Raw genomic sequence first — 17,997 nt, 5'->3', positions numbered from 1 at the left:
TTTTAAAGAAAAATTATTTGGGGGCCCCTGGCTGGCTCTGTGGGTAGACCATTTGACTCTTGATCTCGGGGTGGTGAGTTCGAGCCCCACATTGGCCATAGCGTTTACCGAAGAAAAATAAATCAAAACAAATTTTTTTCAGTTATTTTTAGGGATATTAGACTAGAAGGAGCCTCGAAAGTTATTGACTCTGAGCTGATTGTCTGGTAAATGAGGAATTTGAGACCCAGAAAAATTAACTCACTTGGTTATACACTGCCCGGCTATCTAGTGACAGATCTGAGAGGATGGAATTTACACCCAGTCCCTGCAAGATGACATGTCCTCAGGTCTGGCCCTAATGGCATGTGGCTTAGCGAATACCGCGTGGCCCCGTGATGAAAGTCTCGTCTCCTCTGCCTGCCCGGCTTTCCTCAATCAACCAGCACACGCAGCCCCTCTCTGAAAGGCAAGAGGTTCCCCAGCCTCACCCCTGCCGGGCATACTGATACCAGCTCACTCCTCTCTCATCTGAAATTCTCCACTGGTGGTGTTGGTGACTTCACGTAGAAGAACTACGTTCTCTCGCAGTCAGATGCCTGCCTGGCCCCGTGAGCCTCGTTTCCATCACTATGTGCCCAGCAGCCCACGCCCCCTCCTTGTGAAAGCGCCTAATTCCCCACATCAGTGGTGTTTTCTTTTTTCTTTTTTAATTTTTTTTTAATGTTTATTTATTTCTGAGACAGAGAGAGAGAGACAGAGCATGAGCGGGGGAGGGGTAGAGAGCGAGGGAGACACAGAATCAGAGGCAGGCTTCAGGCTCCGAGCTGTCGGCACAGAGCCCAACGCGGGGCCTGAACCCACGAACCGTGAGATCGTGACCTGAGCCCACGTCGGTCGCTCAACCGACTGAGCCACCCAGGCACCGCGGTGGTGCTTTCTCAAACCTCCCTGCCTGAGCACAGGCTGTTCTGTCTCTTTGGACATGACTTCTCTTCCATGACCCAGTTCCAGTCTCCCACTCTGGGGAGTCTTCCTTTCCGCTCCTGTATTCCTGTTCTCTGCTAACACCTACTTCTCTCCGGTCCCACAGCGTCCCGTGCACCCCATTTATCGAAGAGCAGTTCTAGGGGCTCCCGGGTGTCTCGGTCGGTCGAGCACCAGACCCTTGTTTTAGGCTCAGGTCACGATCTCGCGCTTCGGGAGCTCCAGCCCCGCGTCAGGCTCCGCGCCTCCAGCACAGAACCTGCTTGGGATTCTCTCTCTCCCCCTCTCTGCCCCTCCTGCTCTCTCTCCTCTCTCCCTCTCAAAATAAAGAAGTAAGTTTTAAAAAGAGCAGTTCCAGTCCCGCATTCCCCACCTCTGGCACAGACCCAGCAGAGCGAGCAGAGCACCAGGGATGGGTGCCTCGGGCCCCGCCCCCGCCCGCACCTCCAGGAAGAGGGCGGTGTTACTGATGGAGGCAATGCTCTCCAGCTCCTGCCTCCTGCGCTCCATCTGTGCGCTCCTGTGCTCCAGATGCGTCCGGATGCCGCTGGCCTGGCTCAGTGCCGCTTGCTCCTTCTCCTCCAAGAAGAGCATCACGTCGGTCTGGGCCTTCCTCACGGCAGCAAGCAGCTCCCCAAACTGCTCCTCGGCCACCGCCTTCACCTCCGACACTGACACCTGGTGAGGGAGGGGGCGGCGAAGAAGATGTTAGCAAGGCTTCGACTTTATCGAAGCTCCACACACAGACCCGTAAAGCCGAGCAACCCGCAACCTGGGGAGCAATTTTCTATAACAAAAGGCTGCCTTTGGGGCGCCTGGGTGGCTCAGTCGGTTAAGCGTCTGACTTTGGCTCAGGTGATCTCGCGGTTGGTGAGTTCCAGCCCCGCGTCGGGCTCTCTGCTGACAGCTCGGAGCCCGGAGCCTGCTTCAGATTCTGTGTCTCCCTCTCTCTCTGCCCCTTCCCCGCTCGCATTCTGTCTCTCTCCCTCTCAAACGTAAATAAACATTAAAATAATTTTGTTAATAAAAAATAAAAAAAATTTAAAAGGCAGCCTTTTATTCTCATATGAATCCTAGGTTCCTGGGGAAAAAAAAAAGGATTTACTTTTCAGGGTGCAGGTACTTATGCACCATCATCTCTCTTACGTTTGATGATCTCTGAGACCCGAGGGGGGGGGGGGGGGGGGGGGGGCGGGCTCTGACAGTCTGGGGCTACTGTTCAAGTTTCTGAAACTGATTTTCCTACCAGGGCAATGCATGCATTCAGCATACTTGAGAATTACATTTCTGGTGGTAAACTACTAGGTTGGCTGCTTTGTACGAGTCAGTAGCATGAATTCGCTTTCTCAGGATTTCATTACGTCGGGTTAAACCGCCCACTGAGCCCGTCAGAACCAAGAGCACATCCATCTAAGCTTGTGGTGTCTCCTCCAAGCACAAAATGTTTAGGGGGTTAGGCACCTGAGCACAGCAGGATAAGCATACGTGTGTAGAACAGAATGTGACGTCCGAGTAAAATACAGACCAACGCCCCTGTGATGAACAGGAAGGGTTTGCATGACGGTATTTGTGCGTGTCTGCACGTGCCCTCTATCCTTCTGGAGGAGGAACAGCCTTTACAAAATGCCTTCAGTCAATATCGTGTTTCTAACCTCAATCCAAGTGTAAATCGTTCCTCGGCACCGGTGCTGACAGCCCCCTCTGATGCTGTCCCATTTCATCTCATTGCACAAACATGATCACCTTACTAAACTTCATCTAGCGGTCTTGGGACACACTTTCCTTTGCTCCTATTCCCTTGACCTCACTCCACAGCCCAGAGCTCGTTCTCTGCCTGCCTCAGTCTCCCCCATTGTCCCCACCCACGCCAATCCCATCTGAGAGCAATCTGAGCAACCCCTCCAGGTGCTCTTTTCTGTTTCTCCTCCTGAGAGCGAGAGTAAGGATGCTCCCTGGGCATCCACGGGGAGCCAAAACGGTGCCTCAGCACTCAGTCCCCCGGCAGGGAAGATGGGGGGAGGGGAGGAGGAGAATAAGGGGGGGACTGGTAAGGAAAGGACTCCAAAAGGATGACGCCCTTGGCCCAGGGCATGTGGAAGCCTTAGGTTTGGAGGGAGATGGGGAGAAATGATGACACCAGGTAACAGGACCTCTGCTTGGACAGAGACCTTGCTTGGCCAAGACTCAGGTACGCAGCCCACAGGAATGCCTAGTGGCGGCTGAATCTTTGATCTGATGGTGCAGGGAGGAAGGAAGAGGGGAAAGGAAGCAAGGGCCATCTTAAATTAACTAGGGGTGGGGAGCTGGGTAGAGCCTCTCTCTACATTGTCATTTTTATGCCAACTGCCCCATCATCTATTGGCTTCCTCCACGTTGGAGCAGCTGAATGGAACTGGAAACAAATGAGCTGGTAATCGGGGCTAAGTAAGAAGGCAGATGGGAAGGTCTTCTCCAAACTCAAGCACAGACCGGAAAGAGCCCGTGGAGAACAGCAGCTGTCACGTACGTGCCTGACATTAAGTTTGTCATCCCTGAAGCGTCCATTTATTTTTATATGTTCATTTATTTATTTTTAAGGGAGAGAGAGTGAGCAGGGGAGGGACAGAGAGAGAGGGAGACAGAGAATCTCAAGCAGGCTCCACAGTGACAGCACAGAGCCCAATGCAGGGCTCAAACTCATGAGCCGTGAGATCACGACCTGAGCCGAAATCAAGAGTTGGCAGCTTAACCGACTGAACCACCCGGGCGCCCCTGAAGCATCCGTTTCAAAAGACATCCGCCTGGAATAAACATTGCCAGCTGTGTGGCACGGCTTCAAGCAAAACAACCAGATAAGGAATCGGGCCACCCTCACTCAGGAAGCTCCCCCTTTCAGAAATCCCTGGCAGAACCGAAATAACTGCCCCTTGAGTGACCTCACTTCTTCCCGAGCCCAAATTGCTGTTCTCGTGCTTTAAATAAGCCAGTAAGGAGTGAACCGCCCGTGACACCCTAGACACCACCCTTGACCCCAATAAAGGCAGACCCCAGGTCTGCAGTTTCTCCCCTCCTCTCTCTCTGCCGGCCACCTCAAGGTGTCACCATGTGACCTTCAGGCAGCAGTCTGTGTCCTCCATGACCTCCGAGTAATAAATCTTGTTCTTCAAAATTCCCTGATCGGGGGTGCCTGGCTGGTTCAGTTGGTTAAGCATCTGACTCTTGATTTTGGCTCGGGTTATGATCCTGGGGTCATGGGATCAAGTCTCGCATCAGACTTCACACTGAGCATGGAGCCTACTTGGGATTCTATCATTCTCTCTCTCTCTCTCTCTCTCTCTCTCTCTCTGCCCCTCTCCCCCATCCAAACTCTTTCTTTTTCTCTCTCTAATAATAATAGGAAGAAGACAGGGGAGGAGGAGGAGAAGGAGGAGGAGGAAGAGGAGGGGGAGGAGGAGGAGGAGGAGGAGGAGGAGGGAGAGGAGAAAAGAAGAAGAAGAAGAAGAAGAAGAAGAAGAAGAAGAAGAAGAAAGAAGACGAAGAAGGAAAAGAAGGAGAAGAAGGAGAAGGAGAAGAAGAAGAAGGAGAAGGAGAAGGAGAAGGAGAAGGAGAAGATGAAGGAGGAAGAAGAAGAAGGAGGAGGAGGAGGAGGGGAAGGAGAAGGAGAAGTAGTAGTAGAACCATGACAAGTTTCTCATAGAAGTCTAAAGACAGACTTCAGGGTCCCAATCCCCTCTCCTCCACCAAGGCCTTCCTGAGAAAGGGCGGTGGAGGAGAGGCCTCAATTGATGTTGGCAGACTGACTCTGCTGCTGTCCTATGTGACCTCTCATTCCTAAACTGTTTCATGGAGAAATACTTCTTCCTTGCATGTAAACGGAATGTGCAAAGCATTATCACTTACTGCCCAAATGATGACAAATAAAAATTAAAGAGAGGAGGGGCCACAAGCCTACCAAAATACCAAAGTTAATGGTTTAAAGAGGTTGAGAACGGTGCACAAGCCTGTACATGTCCCGAGTTTCTTAGGTCCAGGGAGAAATAATGCCAGGTCCTCCTGTTCCATCCATCTGGGGGCACCAGGCAAGTCTTGTCATCTGTCTGTGTGTTCATGTCCCTTGTACTTGGTGGCCATTGTGATAACTACCTCCCCAAGTTACCACATAATTATGAGAAGAGTTGAGTAGGGATCAAACTGTCTGAAAAATAAAGGGCTAGAGAAAAGGCAAGATGCTCCATGTGGTTCTCTAGATTATCCTGAGCCTGGAAATCAACAATTCTGAAGGTGTATAAGACTTTAAGGGAACAACTATCTTTCTTCTTTTCATAAGTTGATGTGGATGCAAAAGAGGTATTGATCGTTCATGGCTAGTTATTTGTAAACATTGAGAAGGAGAAAATTAAGTTGAAATGGATGGATGGATGGATGGATGGATGGATGGATGGATGGAAGGATGGATGGATGGATGGATGGATGGATGCATGGATGGATGGAAAGATGGATGGATGGATGGATGGATGGATGGATGCATGGATGGATGGAAAGATGGATGGAAGGAAGGAAGGAAGGAAGGAAGGAAGGAAGGAAGGAAGGAAGGAAGGAAGGAAAGATGGATTGAATCATTCAAGGTATGCAAAGATGCTGCTGCTGACTCACTACCATAGCTTAGGCGTTTGGGATTCTCTTCTGAGTGATGGTTATTGGCTTTCCACTACTGAGAAATATTTGTGGAACTGTTTGGCTCTATTTACACTGTATATGGAAAATGGCCATATACGAGACAGACTAAAACTAAGTCGCCGGGCACTAATCACCATCCACTAATCAAGCAGTTCTCCACTCTTTTTTTTTCTGGCTGCCAGGACACAGGACTGGTGACATTCACATGCAAAACACTCTTCCATGATGGAAGAAAGCCAGACTCTGCCTGATTCCTGGAGTTCTACCCCCTCTGCTCCTACACACACCCCTTTCTCCTGGTCAGAAAAGCATATGCAAATGTAAAAACAGGAATGTTGTTATTATAGGATTAGACTTGCTCTACTCTGTATTATTAAAAAGTCAATCACTTGCCAGTCTTGAACCTTAAACTAATTTCATAGCAAAAGCTGACAGCGAGGTGAGGCTATCCCGTGGCGTAGCCAATCGTATCCATACCTATAATCCCCATCTGCTGAGAAACGCCAAGGTGCCCATGGACAGGGAGGCTGGGCCTGTGACCCCATGTCCCACAACCCCAGATGGGCCAGCCTTACCAAAACAGATTTGTGGTTGGCTTGGAGCCTGGCGATGGCGTTTTCATTCAACCTGAGTTTCCGTTCCAGCTCTAACTGGGTGTCCCGAAGTTCAGCCTGAGGAGAAGGAAGAACAAGTTATGGGGTAAACCCAGAATGTCCCCCGGAGCGATGTACTATTCACTCTTGTCCCATGGAAAGGAGACTCTGACCTTGGGAGCTGCCTCAGAAGCCAGCCCAGAGGGCCCGAAATCGACAGGAAGGGTAAGCTGTGGGCCAGCACCTGCTGGGGCCGAACTCGGCACAGATCCCCTAAAAAGGCGGTGAGCACGTCTGCTGTGCGGCAACTGGCCGTCACTTCAAGCATTTAGGTGGACCACCTCCTGTCGTCCCGAGCACACCCACAGCAGGTAAACACCATCTCACAGATGATACGGTGAAGCCACCTAATCAAGGTCACACAGTCTATCAGTGCAGTGGAGCCCAGCCCCCCTGCCCCCGGAATAACCGTACAAGTAGTACGAGCTGGAGCCAAGGGTAGGGACCCCAGGTTTTCTACTTGGCAGTGGAAAATCTACTTAGCGCCTCTTGACTTCCACTGCCTCACCTGTGAAATCGGGATAACTGAGGCACCTCACTCATGGGGGTTTTGTGAGGATCGAATGACACAGCGGGCGTGACTGTGAACTTGCCCTTGTAGCTGGGACGCTGCTCGTGCTCCACCAACGTGAGGCCTTCGTGGTCGCCCCTTCTTGTCCTGGGTGGTGCCACCATGGCTGTGTCCCATCACGCGCCTGGAGGCAGGCAGAGCGAGCCCTCCCGCCCAAGCCAAGTGCCTGCCCGAGAACCTCGGGTTTGCCCACCCCGATCCCCACCACCTGCTTCACTCTTCCTTCCGGAGACTCCCCGAGCACTTTTCTGCCAAGAAGTGTGCCAACACATAAAGCCGAAACCTTTGCAACCTTCAAAGGCCCGACCACAAGGGCATGAATCGGCACAAAAAGAATAGTTTTAACTGCTTTCAACAGGTTCTGTCTGCGTTTGAAGCTGTGTGTCATTTGGCCCTAAGGGAACTCAGAGGGCATAAATGATCTCTGCTTTTTCCTACAGAAACTTGGGGGCGGATTCCAGGCCCCCTTGTGAGGGTATAGGGAGGCAGGAAGGAGGCTTTGTCCCCCTCTGCAGGGGGCAGGTAACTCCTTTGCTTTGTTTTATTTTGTTTCCTTTTGCTCAGGACCTGGGATGCTGAGGGAGCATCACGACCTCCCCACCCCAGACCTATTTGGAGGCGGAGGGAGGGTCTGGCCTTTTGGGAGCAGTCATGGAATCCTGGTCTATCTAAATGGCTTACACAGGGGCACCTGGGTGGTTCAGTCGGTTAAGCGTCTGACTTCGGCTCAGGTCATGATCTCACGGTTCACGGGTTCAAGCCCCGCGTCCGGCTCTGTGCTGACAGCTCAGAGCCTGGAGCCTGCTATAGATTCTCTCTCTCTCTCTCTCTCTCTCTCTCTCTGCCCCTCCCCTACTTGTGCGCGCTCTCTCTCTCTCAAAAACAAATAAACATTAAAAGAAGTAAATAAATAAAAGGCTTATACAGTGACCTGTCCCAGGGAAGGGGAGAAACGTGACGTGCTTGTTTAAAGGTGGTAGGAGGGGCGCCTGGGTGGCGCAGTCGGTTAAGCGTCCGACTTCAGCCACGTCACGATCTCGCGGTCCGTGAGTTCGAGCCCCGCGTCGGGCTCTGGGCTGATGGCTCAGAGCCTGGAGCCTGTTTCTGATTCTGTGTCTCCCTCTCTCTCTGCCCCTCCCCCGTTCATGCTCTGTCTCTCTCTGTCCCAAAAATAAATAAACGTTGAAAAAAAAAATTTTTTTTTAAATAAAATAAAATAAAATAAAATAAAGGTGGTAAGAGACAGAGCGGAAACACAGCCTGGCAGCAGACAACACGGGCAGCCCCAACCTGATGTGGAGCACAGGGACGCTCCCAGAGAGGAGCCGGGGAACGGGCCTTCTCCATTGCCTGCAGACTGCCATAAAAGGAGAAAAGGACTCCTGACTACCTAAGTGGGGACCTCTCTGAGTGAGTCACCCCAGGGGAAGGCGCTGGGATTACCACAAAAGGTGGGGCCGCTTGGGGAGACCTGTATCTCCAGTTAATCCTGTTCCTAGAAAATGACAGGGTGCCCCAGGCTCTGGCTTTAGGGTTTCCCAAGATGTCATCTGTACACACTTCCGGGGGGGGGGGCAGGGTGGACCCCACACAAAAGCCAGACAGTGGTGTCAATGACTGAAGACAGTCCTAGACGGGACGGCACTGTCTACATCAGCAAGGTAATGACATGTACAAGAGGCACAGTATTTGGAGTGTTGAGACCCGCCATTGCTGGTTATGTGATCTCTCCATGTCAGTGCATTTTTTTTTATTTATTTTGTTTTTATTTTCTTTTTGAGAGAGAGACAGAGACAGAGACAGAGACAGAGACGGAGCGCGAGCAGGGGAGGGGCAGAGAGAGAGGGAGACACAGAATCCGAAGAAGGCTCCAGGCTCCGAGCTGTCAGCACAGACCCTGATGTGGGGCTCGAACTCACGAACTGTGAGATCATGACCTGAGCTGAAGTTGGATGCTTAACTGACTGAGCCACCCCGGCGTCCCTCCCTGTCAGATCATTTAGCTTCTCCTCTGGTTCAGGGCCACAAGAATAGGTTAACAGAATTGTTCTTGTGGAAGGTAGCACCCAGAGCTCAGGGGTCAGACTTCAGGTCAGAGGTGCAGGTAGGAATAGCGGAGGGAAGGTGAAGGGAGAAGAAAATTCCAGGTGGTGTCGGTTCCTTTGTATTTCCATCCACACAACGTTGGTTGGTTGTTCTGGAGAGTTTGCACTTGGTAGCACAAGAGTTCTACCCGGGCTGACTTCATTCCTCAGTGGATTGGTCAGAACCTACTACACGCCAGTCCAGCCAAACAGAACATCCTCCCTGAGATATACACCCTGGTAGAATGTCTAAGGAAAAACAAGTTATGTAATAATACTGAGTCCAAAACATTTCTCAGAACTTCCAGAAGAAATTCTTTTCCTGAGTGGCCTCCAATCATCTGCCTTTTGGCTACCGGAGAATGGGCCGAGGACAATGCTGGTTCGTGTGGCTCACAGAAACTTGGCTCCTGCTCTACCTGGAGACTGTCTGTGGGCCATGTCCAGTCCTGAACTTTCTGGAACCAATGCTGAGGCTGAATGTAATGGCCTGTCACTAGTGGACGCATGATCCAAGACAGACGTCCCCCTCTCTGAGAACCCTGCCCTGGCCTCATTCCTGGTGACAACTCCGTCCTTGGAACATGTAGCTGTTCTGCTGCCTCAGCCCTCTGGCACTCCAGGGAGCCGTGGAACATTCCTTGGCTTCCTCGTTAGAGTCCAAGCTCCCCGAGGACAGACAGTGTGGTCTCACGCTTAGCCCATAGGAAGCAATCAATGATGGTTTGATAAGCTTGAGGGAGAACAGGAAAGAAGCACGTGCACTTCCTGGGTCAGGAAGTGTTCACCAGGCATGCACACACGCATGAACGCACGCATGCACGCACGCATGCACCCAGTTTCGTTCTCATAGCAGCATGCCCGTGATTCAGAGAAGGTACGGGAAATCAGCAGCCGGTGCACAAGGCCAACTGCACTGAGAGGCCTCAGGAAGCCGGCCCGGGGCGGAGAGAAGTGTCGAGGGGTCCCCATCAGGAAGAGCCGGGCTCTGGAAGCCCAGCAGGACAGAACATATAACAAAGAACACCCAACTCCCCGAATTCTGAGGTTTTGCCCCCACTGGCGTAGCCGGGGACCCGAGGAGCCTCAGCAGGGGCTCCCTTGGTTAACGGAGAAATCGGTGGCTCTGTCACTCTGATGCAGGATCTCAGCTGCTTTTGTGTCCTCGTGGCTGACCCAGCCGTTTGCACTTTCCTGAAACAATGTGCCTGCTTCAGTAATTAGCCCTCAGCACTACCCAAAGTGACCTTCACTGCAAAGGACTCCATCAGGCCGGCGCTAGCTGAAGGGCATACCAAGCTTCTGGAACCTTAATGATGTCAAGTACAACTTTCAAAATAGTCCCAGTGGCGGTTACAGCCTCATCAAGCCACTGGGTCTTCTGGGCTGGTCTCTTGGGCTCCTTTCGAGAAAGCTTTTGGCTCCTAAGATTTGGTAGAGCCAACAAGAGTCTGGCTGCACTTAGGACGTAGGCTTGCTCTCTGAGCTGAAAACAAGGGCACAGGATGGAAAGGACAAGAGCTCTGTCGTGCAGACCGGCAAGGCGGAGGTTTTGAACTGGGGCCTTTACCACAAGTCTGGGGGGTGGGGCTGTTGCATTGTACCTGTAACCGTGACGGCTTTTCGGCACCAAAAAAATGACTCTAGAGCTCCTCTACCAAGTTTTTATTTCACCTTACACAGCTCTCCCCTAGGATGTCTGAATCCAGGGTTCCAAACACGCTTTACGCAACTGTTCCCTGCTCGGAACTACAATTACCCTCCCTGTGGTGCACCAGTTTTCATTGTTTAAAAGCCAGATTGCGGGGCACCTGGGTGGCTCAGTTGGTTAAGTGTCCAACTCTTGCTTTAGGCTCAGGTCATGATCTCACAGTTCATGAGTTCCAACCCCACACATGGTATGGAGGCTGCCTGGAATTCTCTCTCTCTCTCTCTGCCTCTCCCACTCTCAGTCTCTCTATCTCTACCTCTCTCAATAAACTTTAAAAAAAAAATTTTTTTAATATCCATATTGTATCCCTTGCCAATACAGACACAGAATATTTCTGAAAGGAAACAGAAGAAAGTCGAGATAGTAGTGTTTAACTGAGGAAGGAAGCGAGGGGATCCAGGATGGGAGGGAGACCTTTTCCTGATATGGTCTATTGCAACCTTTGGTGGAGACTGGTTTTCAACATGTACACCCATCACTTTTTCCAGGTAAATATAACAATATCCAGACATTTATACCCACGGAGAACAGCGGGACCCTTTGTACTAATATCTCTACTGTATGTGTGGCAGGATTTCGGTACCAAACAGAAAGTTACAATATTGTGATCTTGGTTAGGGTCCTTCACTCATGTTCCCCGAGTAGGGTGGCTTCCCAAAAGCTTCCACGCCTCATCCCATGACTCAGTTGCCTGTATGAGTCTGGGAAAACGTGGAGGTGATAAAAAGAAATGACACCCCATAGAGTGATCTGAGGATTGGAGGAGAAAATCTACAGAGTGTTTAGCACACGGCAATACTTACTGAAGCCCACTTGGCTCAACTATGTAGAGCTTTTTCCTTTGACCTGTTGATAGAGAGCCTCTCCAGGATTACGAAAGAGCCTCATTCATCCTGGTCATGAGTGGCAGTGACCTGCTTTCCTGACTTGACATTCTCTAACCCTGGAAACACTGGAGGCACTTGGCAAGTGCCTTCCTGAGCTGGAGATGGTGACTCATTGACCCCTGGGCTACAGAGCTTTCCAGAACAATTCCCACTAACCCTGGAGAAAATCTGTGCCTGAGAAAGGACACGGAGGAGGGACCCTGGCAAGTAAAGCGTTCTTCCCAGAAAGCCCTTCCCTTTGCTGCCCAGGAACATTGGACTGAGGAGGAGTTGCGGTGGGTCTCCCGCCCTGTGTAGTGTAAACAAGGAGCTGTCAGCAGTATGAACATAAGGAATGTGGGAGAAAAGTCAACTGCACTTCCCTACTGAAGGAAAAAAAAATAAAAAAGCGCTCATGGAGAGTCAAAGTATGAGAAACGAAGAATACACAGTAACTAAACCCATTCTCAAGAACTTCTCCAGGCTATCAGCTTTAGGGCAAAGAAAAGCCAGTTGTTCTAGAAACAGTCTCTCTATCTGATGGGAATAAAATTACAGGCTCTGTGCGTGGTGTCTCTCAGCCTCTCCTGGCGCCCCTATCTGATGAGGAACTTCCATTTTCCCTCAGTTAAGCCGTCCTTGACATCGGACCTGAAGGTAAGTGTCCAATTCTATGCTACCTTGGCATTTTTTTAAGCTCTCAGATCAGACTTCACACCGGGGGTCTCTAGAGGGGCACTTTCTACTGGTCTCCCGGGTGGGGTAAAGGGGAAAAGAGAAATCAGGCGAAAGGTTTGACTTTTTTTTTCTCTCTCTTGAACTTCTGCCAAGGTGTGCATTTCATTACTTGCCACACAGATCCAGCCAGAAGGAGACGTCACTGCCCAAAGCTCTCCAACGCCAGCACACTGCACCCAAACGCAGATCCACTGCAGAAAGCTGAGAAATGGCAGCAAGCTAGCAAGCGTGGACACGCACACGCGCACACACACACACACACACACACACACACACACACACACACACACCCAGCATGGGGACGGCGGGAGGGAGACAGGACCAGAGTGACCTGTTCCAAGTGCCCAAGGGCAAGTGCAATAGGTATTTACGCTGGACCAACAGCCATAGTGAAGTCGGCAGCCCCAGGAGCTGCAATGCGGGGTGGGGGTGGGGGGGTCTAGCCTCTCCCCGGGACACCATCTCCCCACCTCCCTCCCCTGGATGGACCCCAGCACTCGCCTCCTTGTCCCTGCGGGCGGCATCCAAGGAGACCAAGGCGTGGCCCCTGTGCTCGTCCTGGCCGCACTCCTGGCAGACGCACTGCTCATCGGGGCAGCAGAAGGCGACCAGCGGGCTGCGGTGGGCAGGGCAGGTGCGCAGGTCCCGGTCCTTCACGGGCTCGGTCAGCTGGTGGCTGTGCAGTTTGCTGTTCTCCTGGTGAGGCCGCAGGTGCTCCTCACAATAGTTCACCATGCAGGTCAGGCAGGACTTGACCGCCTTCACCCTGCAGGTGCCGAGACAGAAGTCACATAGGACCTCCTCCTCCTCCTCTTCCTCCCCAGCAGCGGCGCTATCTGGAGCCCCCTGCCCTTCAGAGCCGCCGTCCTGTGCCTCTGGCTCCCCCTGGGGGCTCCCCAGGGAGCCCGTGTCCTCTTCAGCCGGGCTGGCCGACCCAGAGTCTGGGCTGACAGTGGCCAGAGGGTGAGCGCTGATCCCGGGCAGTGGCCCTGGAGCCATGAGGTCCAGCTCGGCCATCTGGAAGACTCTGGCGGCGAGGCTGTCCTTCCTCTGCCCCTCGGCCGGGATCTGCACAGCCCGAGTCAGACGAGAAAACCACGCCTAACTGACTGCAGCTGTCACAGGAGTTGAACTGTTTCCGCCCTCCCGGAGGAAGCCCAGTTAGTCATTACTCTGCCCGGGGCTTGGCCGGCAGCCAGGGCCGTGATGACGAGGCGAGGCGGCTAGGTTATTCGGGCTGCCCGTGGCCACTCAGAACATCTCCCCTTGGGCTCCGGCCCCTCCTGGGGCCCAGCCCCAAAACTTCTATTCTTGCGTGAATCATTGGAACCCCATGGGCTCAGCTGAAGACCACGTGTGTCTGTGGCTGCTCCGGAAAGAATTAGAGATTCCTGAGCTCTGCGGTAAAAAGCCTGCGTCGCTTTACGCGGCTTAGTTTTTTGTTTGCATTTTGTTTTGTTTTGTTTTTTAGTTTAGTTATTTTGAGAGAGCGCATGGGCAAGCGGGCTAGGGGCAGGGAGGGAGAGAGAGAAACCCAAGCCGGTTCTGGGCTATCAGCGGAGAGCCCCATGTGGGGCTTGATCTGGTGACCCATGACATTGTGACCTGAGCTGAAGTCAAGAGTCAGATGCCTAACCGACTGAGCCGCCCAGGCACCCCTGTTGGCATTTTTTAAAGGGATCTAAACTACATTTTTAGAAGTCCTTACAAGGACGTCAACGATATGGCAGGCCCTTCCCATCTCATAGAACCAGACATGAGGCATCTAGGAAAAGGAGGATATACGCCTCTGACCCTGACCTTGGCCACATCACCTTCTCGCAAAAGTGTGTTCAGAGGGAATCAGAGAGTCAGGGAAGAATGTGTCTCCTTCAACATAAAGCTCCATTCAGACAGCTCTCCCAGGCCATGCCTCCCACCCCATGGTTCCTAGAAAGAGGTATGTCCCAAGAAACAGCCCCTTTGCCCACTCAATAAAGTGTTGCTGGACACAGCGTGTGAGTTTCCCCACACTGCCATTACAGGGTACCACAGACTGGTTTGATATAAACAACAGAAATTAATTGTTTCATGGTTTTTTTGGCTAAAGTCGAAGATCAAGGTGTCAGCTGGGTTGGTCTCTTCTGAGGTCTCTCTCCTTGGCTTACAGATGGCCGTCTTCTCCCCATGTTTTCATATGGCCATCCCTCTGGGTGGGTCTCTGTGTCCTAATCTCCTCTTCTTATAAGGACACCAGTCATATTGAATTAGGGCCCACCCTAGTGACCGACTCTTCATTACCACTTGATTTTTTTTTAATGTGTTTATTTTTGAGAGAGAGAGAGAGAGAGAGAGAGAGCATGAGCATGTGTGAGCAGAGGAGAGGCAGAGACAGAGAGGGGGACAGAGGATCTGAAGCGGCCTCCACACTGACAGCAGAGAGCCCGATGCAGGGCTCGAACTCACAAACCAGGAAATCATGACCTGAGCTGAAGTCAGACACTCAAGCAACGGAGCCACCCAGACACCGCTTCGTTACCACTTGAAAGACCCTGTCTCCAGATACAGTCATCATCTTATGAGGTACTGGGAGTCAGGAATGCAACATATAAATTTGGGAGACAAAGACACAACTCAGCCCATAACCCATGGCCAGAGGATGAGCCAGGAAGCATCCAACTCCTTAAAAGAAAGGCGCTCCCAGGCATCGCCACTGGGTGGGGATACACATTATTCTTCGTATGTGCCAGATGGGCAGCCATCCCAAACATTCGAGAAATCCAGAGGCTGCTCAGAGTTGGACACAACGGAGACTGTAAAAATCCTTCTCAGCTGCAGCCCTGTTATATTTTCCACATGCATCGAATATTCACATCATGATTGCCTACAAGCAGCCCTTTCTAGCAATATAAAGTTTCCAAAGTGTCCCTGTCCTGAATACTGTCATCCACTGTTGAAGAGCCGGCGCCGGGCCCCCGAGGAGAGGTGGCCCTGTATTTAACTGCATGGTTGGTTTTTAGACGCCCTCAGCCAGGAGGGAAAGGAACTGGCTTCTGCGGGTTCACACTGTTCTCAGAACTTTCTCCAGTATTAGCGGACAAGGCTGCCTGCCTTCGTACCCTTTTTGTAGAAAGACAGTTCCACTGCAGGGGAACTGGTCCACCCACAAGCTTAGAGCCTTTGAACTTTCTCGGGAGGAGGAGGGAAAGTGGCTTGCCTGACCCGTTCCACAGCCTCCAGGGCTGATCAGAGGGCACTGAGACAGCCAGCCTGGTTCCCACCTAGCCTCTCCCCAGCCTCCCATTCTTTCCTTTGCCTTCTCCTTCCCACCCTCTCCTTCCTTCCTTCCTTCCTTCCTTCCTTCCTTCCTTCCTTCCTTCCTTCCTTCCCTCCCTCCCTCCCTCCCTCCCTCCTTCCTTCCTTCCCTTTCTTTCTTTTGAAACAGAGACGGAGAGCATGAGCAGAGGAGGGACACAGAGGGAGATACAGAATCCGAAACAGGCTCCAGGCTCCCAGCTGTCAGCACAGAGCCCGACGCGGGGCTGGAACCCACGAACCGTGAGATCGTGACCTGAGCCGAAGTTGGACGCTCGACCCACTGAGCCACCCAGGCGCCCTCCACCCTCTCTCCTTTTACGCAGTTTCCCTGCCTGCCCCATTCTCTACCGCCAACCCTAAAGGGCAGTTGTGGGCATACTCAGCCCTTCTCTGCCTCCCCACTGGAGCCTAAGGTAGCAGAGGGTCCATGGCGGCCTGGAGGACAGGAAATCTGAATTTCAGCCCCAGCCTGGCCTGAGAATATATTTTGTCCCCACAAAACGTGAGCTTCCCCATGCATAAAATGAGCATGTCAGCCTCCGTCAGGTCTAGCAAACAGAGGCCTGGTTGGGCTCTCTGGGGGAACTGTGTTGCCTCTGAGTTCACGTCCGAGCTTACTGGGAGAGTGGAGGTCCTCTGGGGGCCTGCGTCTAGCCCTCTGGGGACCACAGGATTCTCCACTGCTTCTAAATCCCCTGCACCCCCCGGCCTTGAAGCAGAACCTTCCAGATGACAGTGGTGGCCCTGAGCTCTGAGGCTTCTTCCTGGGGAGGTGGTGCGTTTCACTAGGCCTCCAACACCCTGGCTCAACACTTGGGTACCAGAAGATTGGGGCCGTCCCGCGGATCTCTGAAACCCGCAATTCCCTGCTGAACCAAGCGTTCCCCATAACCACCCCTCTCCTCCTGCTGCAGCCCGGGGGCACCCCAATATCCTCAGTCTTTCTCAGACAGTTCCCTCTGCCCACTTGACCTAACTTGCATTGGGCTTGTCCCAAAGTCTCCTGCCACCTCTCAACTGGCTGTGTTCCTTCTCTCCCCTTCACGAGCCAGGGCCGGGTGGGCATCGTCCATGCTCCCCAATCACAACATGCAGACGGCTGTCCCCCCCCCGCCCTCCTGGCGAGTGGCGCGGCGCGCGCGCCCACACTCAGCCGCCGGCCTCTACCCACCTCTTGTTCATGGGACCCTGCAGCTCCTGGACCACAGCCTCCGTCTCCAACCCTGCCCTGCCGCCCTTCTCAGAGCCTGCACCCCTGCGTGTTTCTGTGGCCACCTCATTGCTGAGGACCTTTTCGTCGGCCGCCCACTCTATGGTCACACGTGGATTTTTTTTTTTTTTTTTTTACTGTGGTAAAATACACACAACATCAAACGTGCCCTCCTTAACCGTTTTGGTGACGTTAAGTACATCCGCATTTTGTACCGCCCTCACCGCCATCTGTCTGCAGACTCCTTCCCTCTTCCCCAACTGAACCTGTCCCCATTCAAGCCTAACTCCCCAACCCTCTGCCCCCACCCCAGCCCCCCCACAGCCAGCCTTTGACGTTCTGCCTCTGTGGATCTGATGATTCCAGGTGCCCCCACATAAGTGGACTCATACGGTCTTCCTCCTTCTGGGTCCAGCTTGCGTCCCTCGGCATAAGGTCCCTAGGGTCCATTCCTGGTGTAGCCCATGTTAGAATTCCCTTCCTTCCTCACCTTCGTGTTTTGCATTCACCAGAAACCTCTGTCTCCAAAATCAGGAATGGGAAAGTTTACGCTCTGACTATACCTGTAAGCTCCCTCGCTTAAATGCTCCATGGGGTCGCCTGGGTGGCTCAGTTGGTTGAGCGTCCAATTTCAGCTCGGTGGGGATCTCACGGTTCGTGAGTTTGAGCCCTGTATCGGGCTGTGTGCTGTCAGCCCGAGGCCGGCTTTGGATCCTCTGTCCCCCACTCGCTCTCTGCCCCGCCCCCGCTCAAGCTATTTCTCGCTCAAAAATAAATCAACATTAAAAAGAAAAAAAAGCAACGCCCCTCGGAAGAAGGCGCCTCGGGTCCAGCAGGCCAATAACGCACTGCCCCTCGCCAGGTCCTCTTTGTCATCCCCTGCCTCGTGTCTTCACGTTCCTCTCAGCTTCTTTTAGATTCCATGGCTCGGCACAAGCACGGTCCCCTTTCCACCCTCCATGTCAGCCTCCTGGCAACCCCCAGAATGCCAAATAGGCCCCCTTTCCACCTTCCTTGAGCCTGCATTTCAAGGTGAGGGTCATTGGAGTAAAATCCCCAACTGCACAGAGAGGCACCTGGCAAATTCAAGATGGATGGATCCATGGATCATTAGTTACCCTCCAGCCCCACGCCCCCTCCCCCCCCCCATTGCATAGCCATCCTGCTGTGTTCTTCTAGGTATGCTGTCTCTTCCCTCCCTCACTTCTCAACCCTCTTCCTTCTTCCTACCTCCCCTTTGTGCAG

The 17,997-nt window shown here is 52.6% G+C and overlaps 1 protein-coding gene across 3 annotated transcripts in view; it reads right to left on the bottom strand.

Annotated features, from left to right (window-relative positions):
* TRIM16 (tripartite motif containing 16) overlaps positions 1 to 17,997 on the bottom strand; it is a 46,656-nt gene that overhangs the window by 9,751 nt on the left and 18,908 nt on the right. For 2 of the 3 annotated variants that reach the window (XM_040453142.1, XM_040453143.1), the window contains 3 exons: positions 12,747 to 13,011; positions 6,198 to 6,293; positions 1,411 to 1,644 (listed from right to left, as the gene is read on the bottom strand). In XM_040453142.1, the coding sequence (XP_040309076.1) occupies positions 1,411 to 1,644; positions 6,198 to 6,293; positions 12,747 to 13,011 (595 nt within the window). Of the gene's footprint in view, positions 1 to 1,410; positions 1,645 to 6,197; positions 6,294 to 12,746; positions 13,368 to 17,997 lie in introns of those variants that run through there. The other variant, XM_040453141.1, reaches the window with a different exon arrangement.

This window comes from Herpailurus yagouaroundi, unplaced genomic scaffold, assembly GCF_014898765.1.
Source record: "Herpailurus yagouaroundi ecotype Mexico unplaced genomic scaffold, PumYag 208, whole genome shotgun sequence".
Classification (NCBI taxonomy): Eukaryota; Metazoa; Chordata; class Mammalia; order Carnivora; family Felidae; genus Herpailurus; species Herpailurus yagouaroundi.
This window is presented reverse-complemented; position numbering and strand designations above follow the sequence as displayed.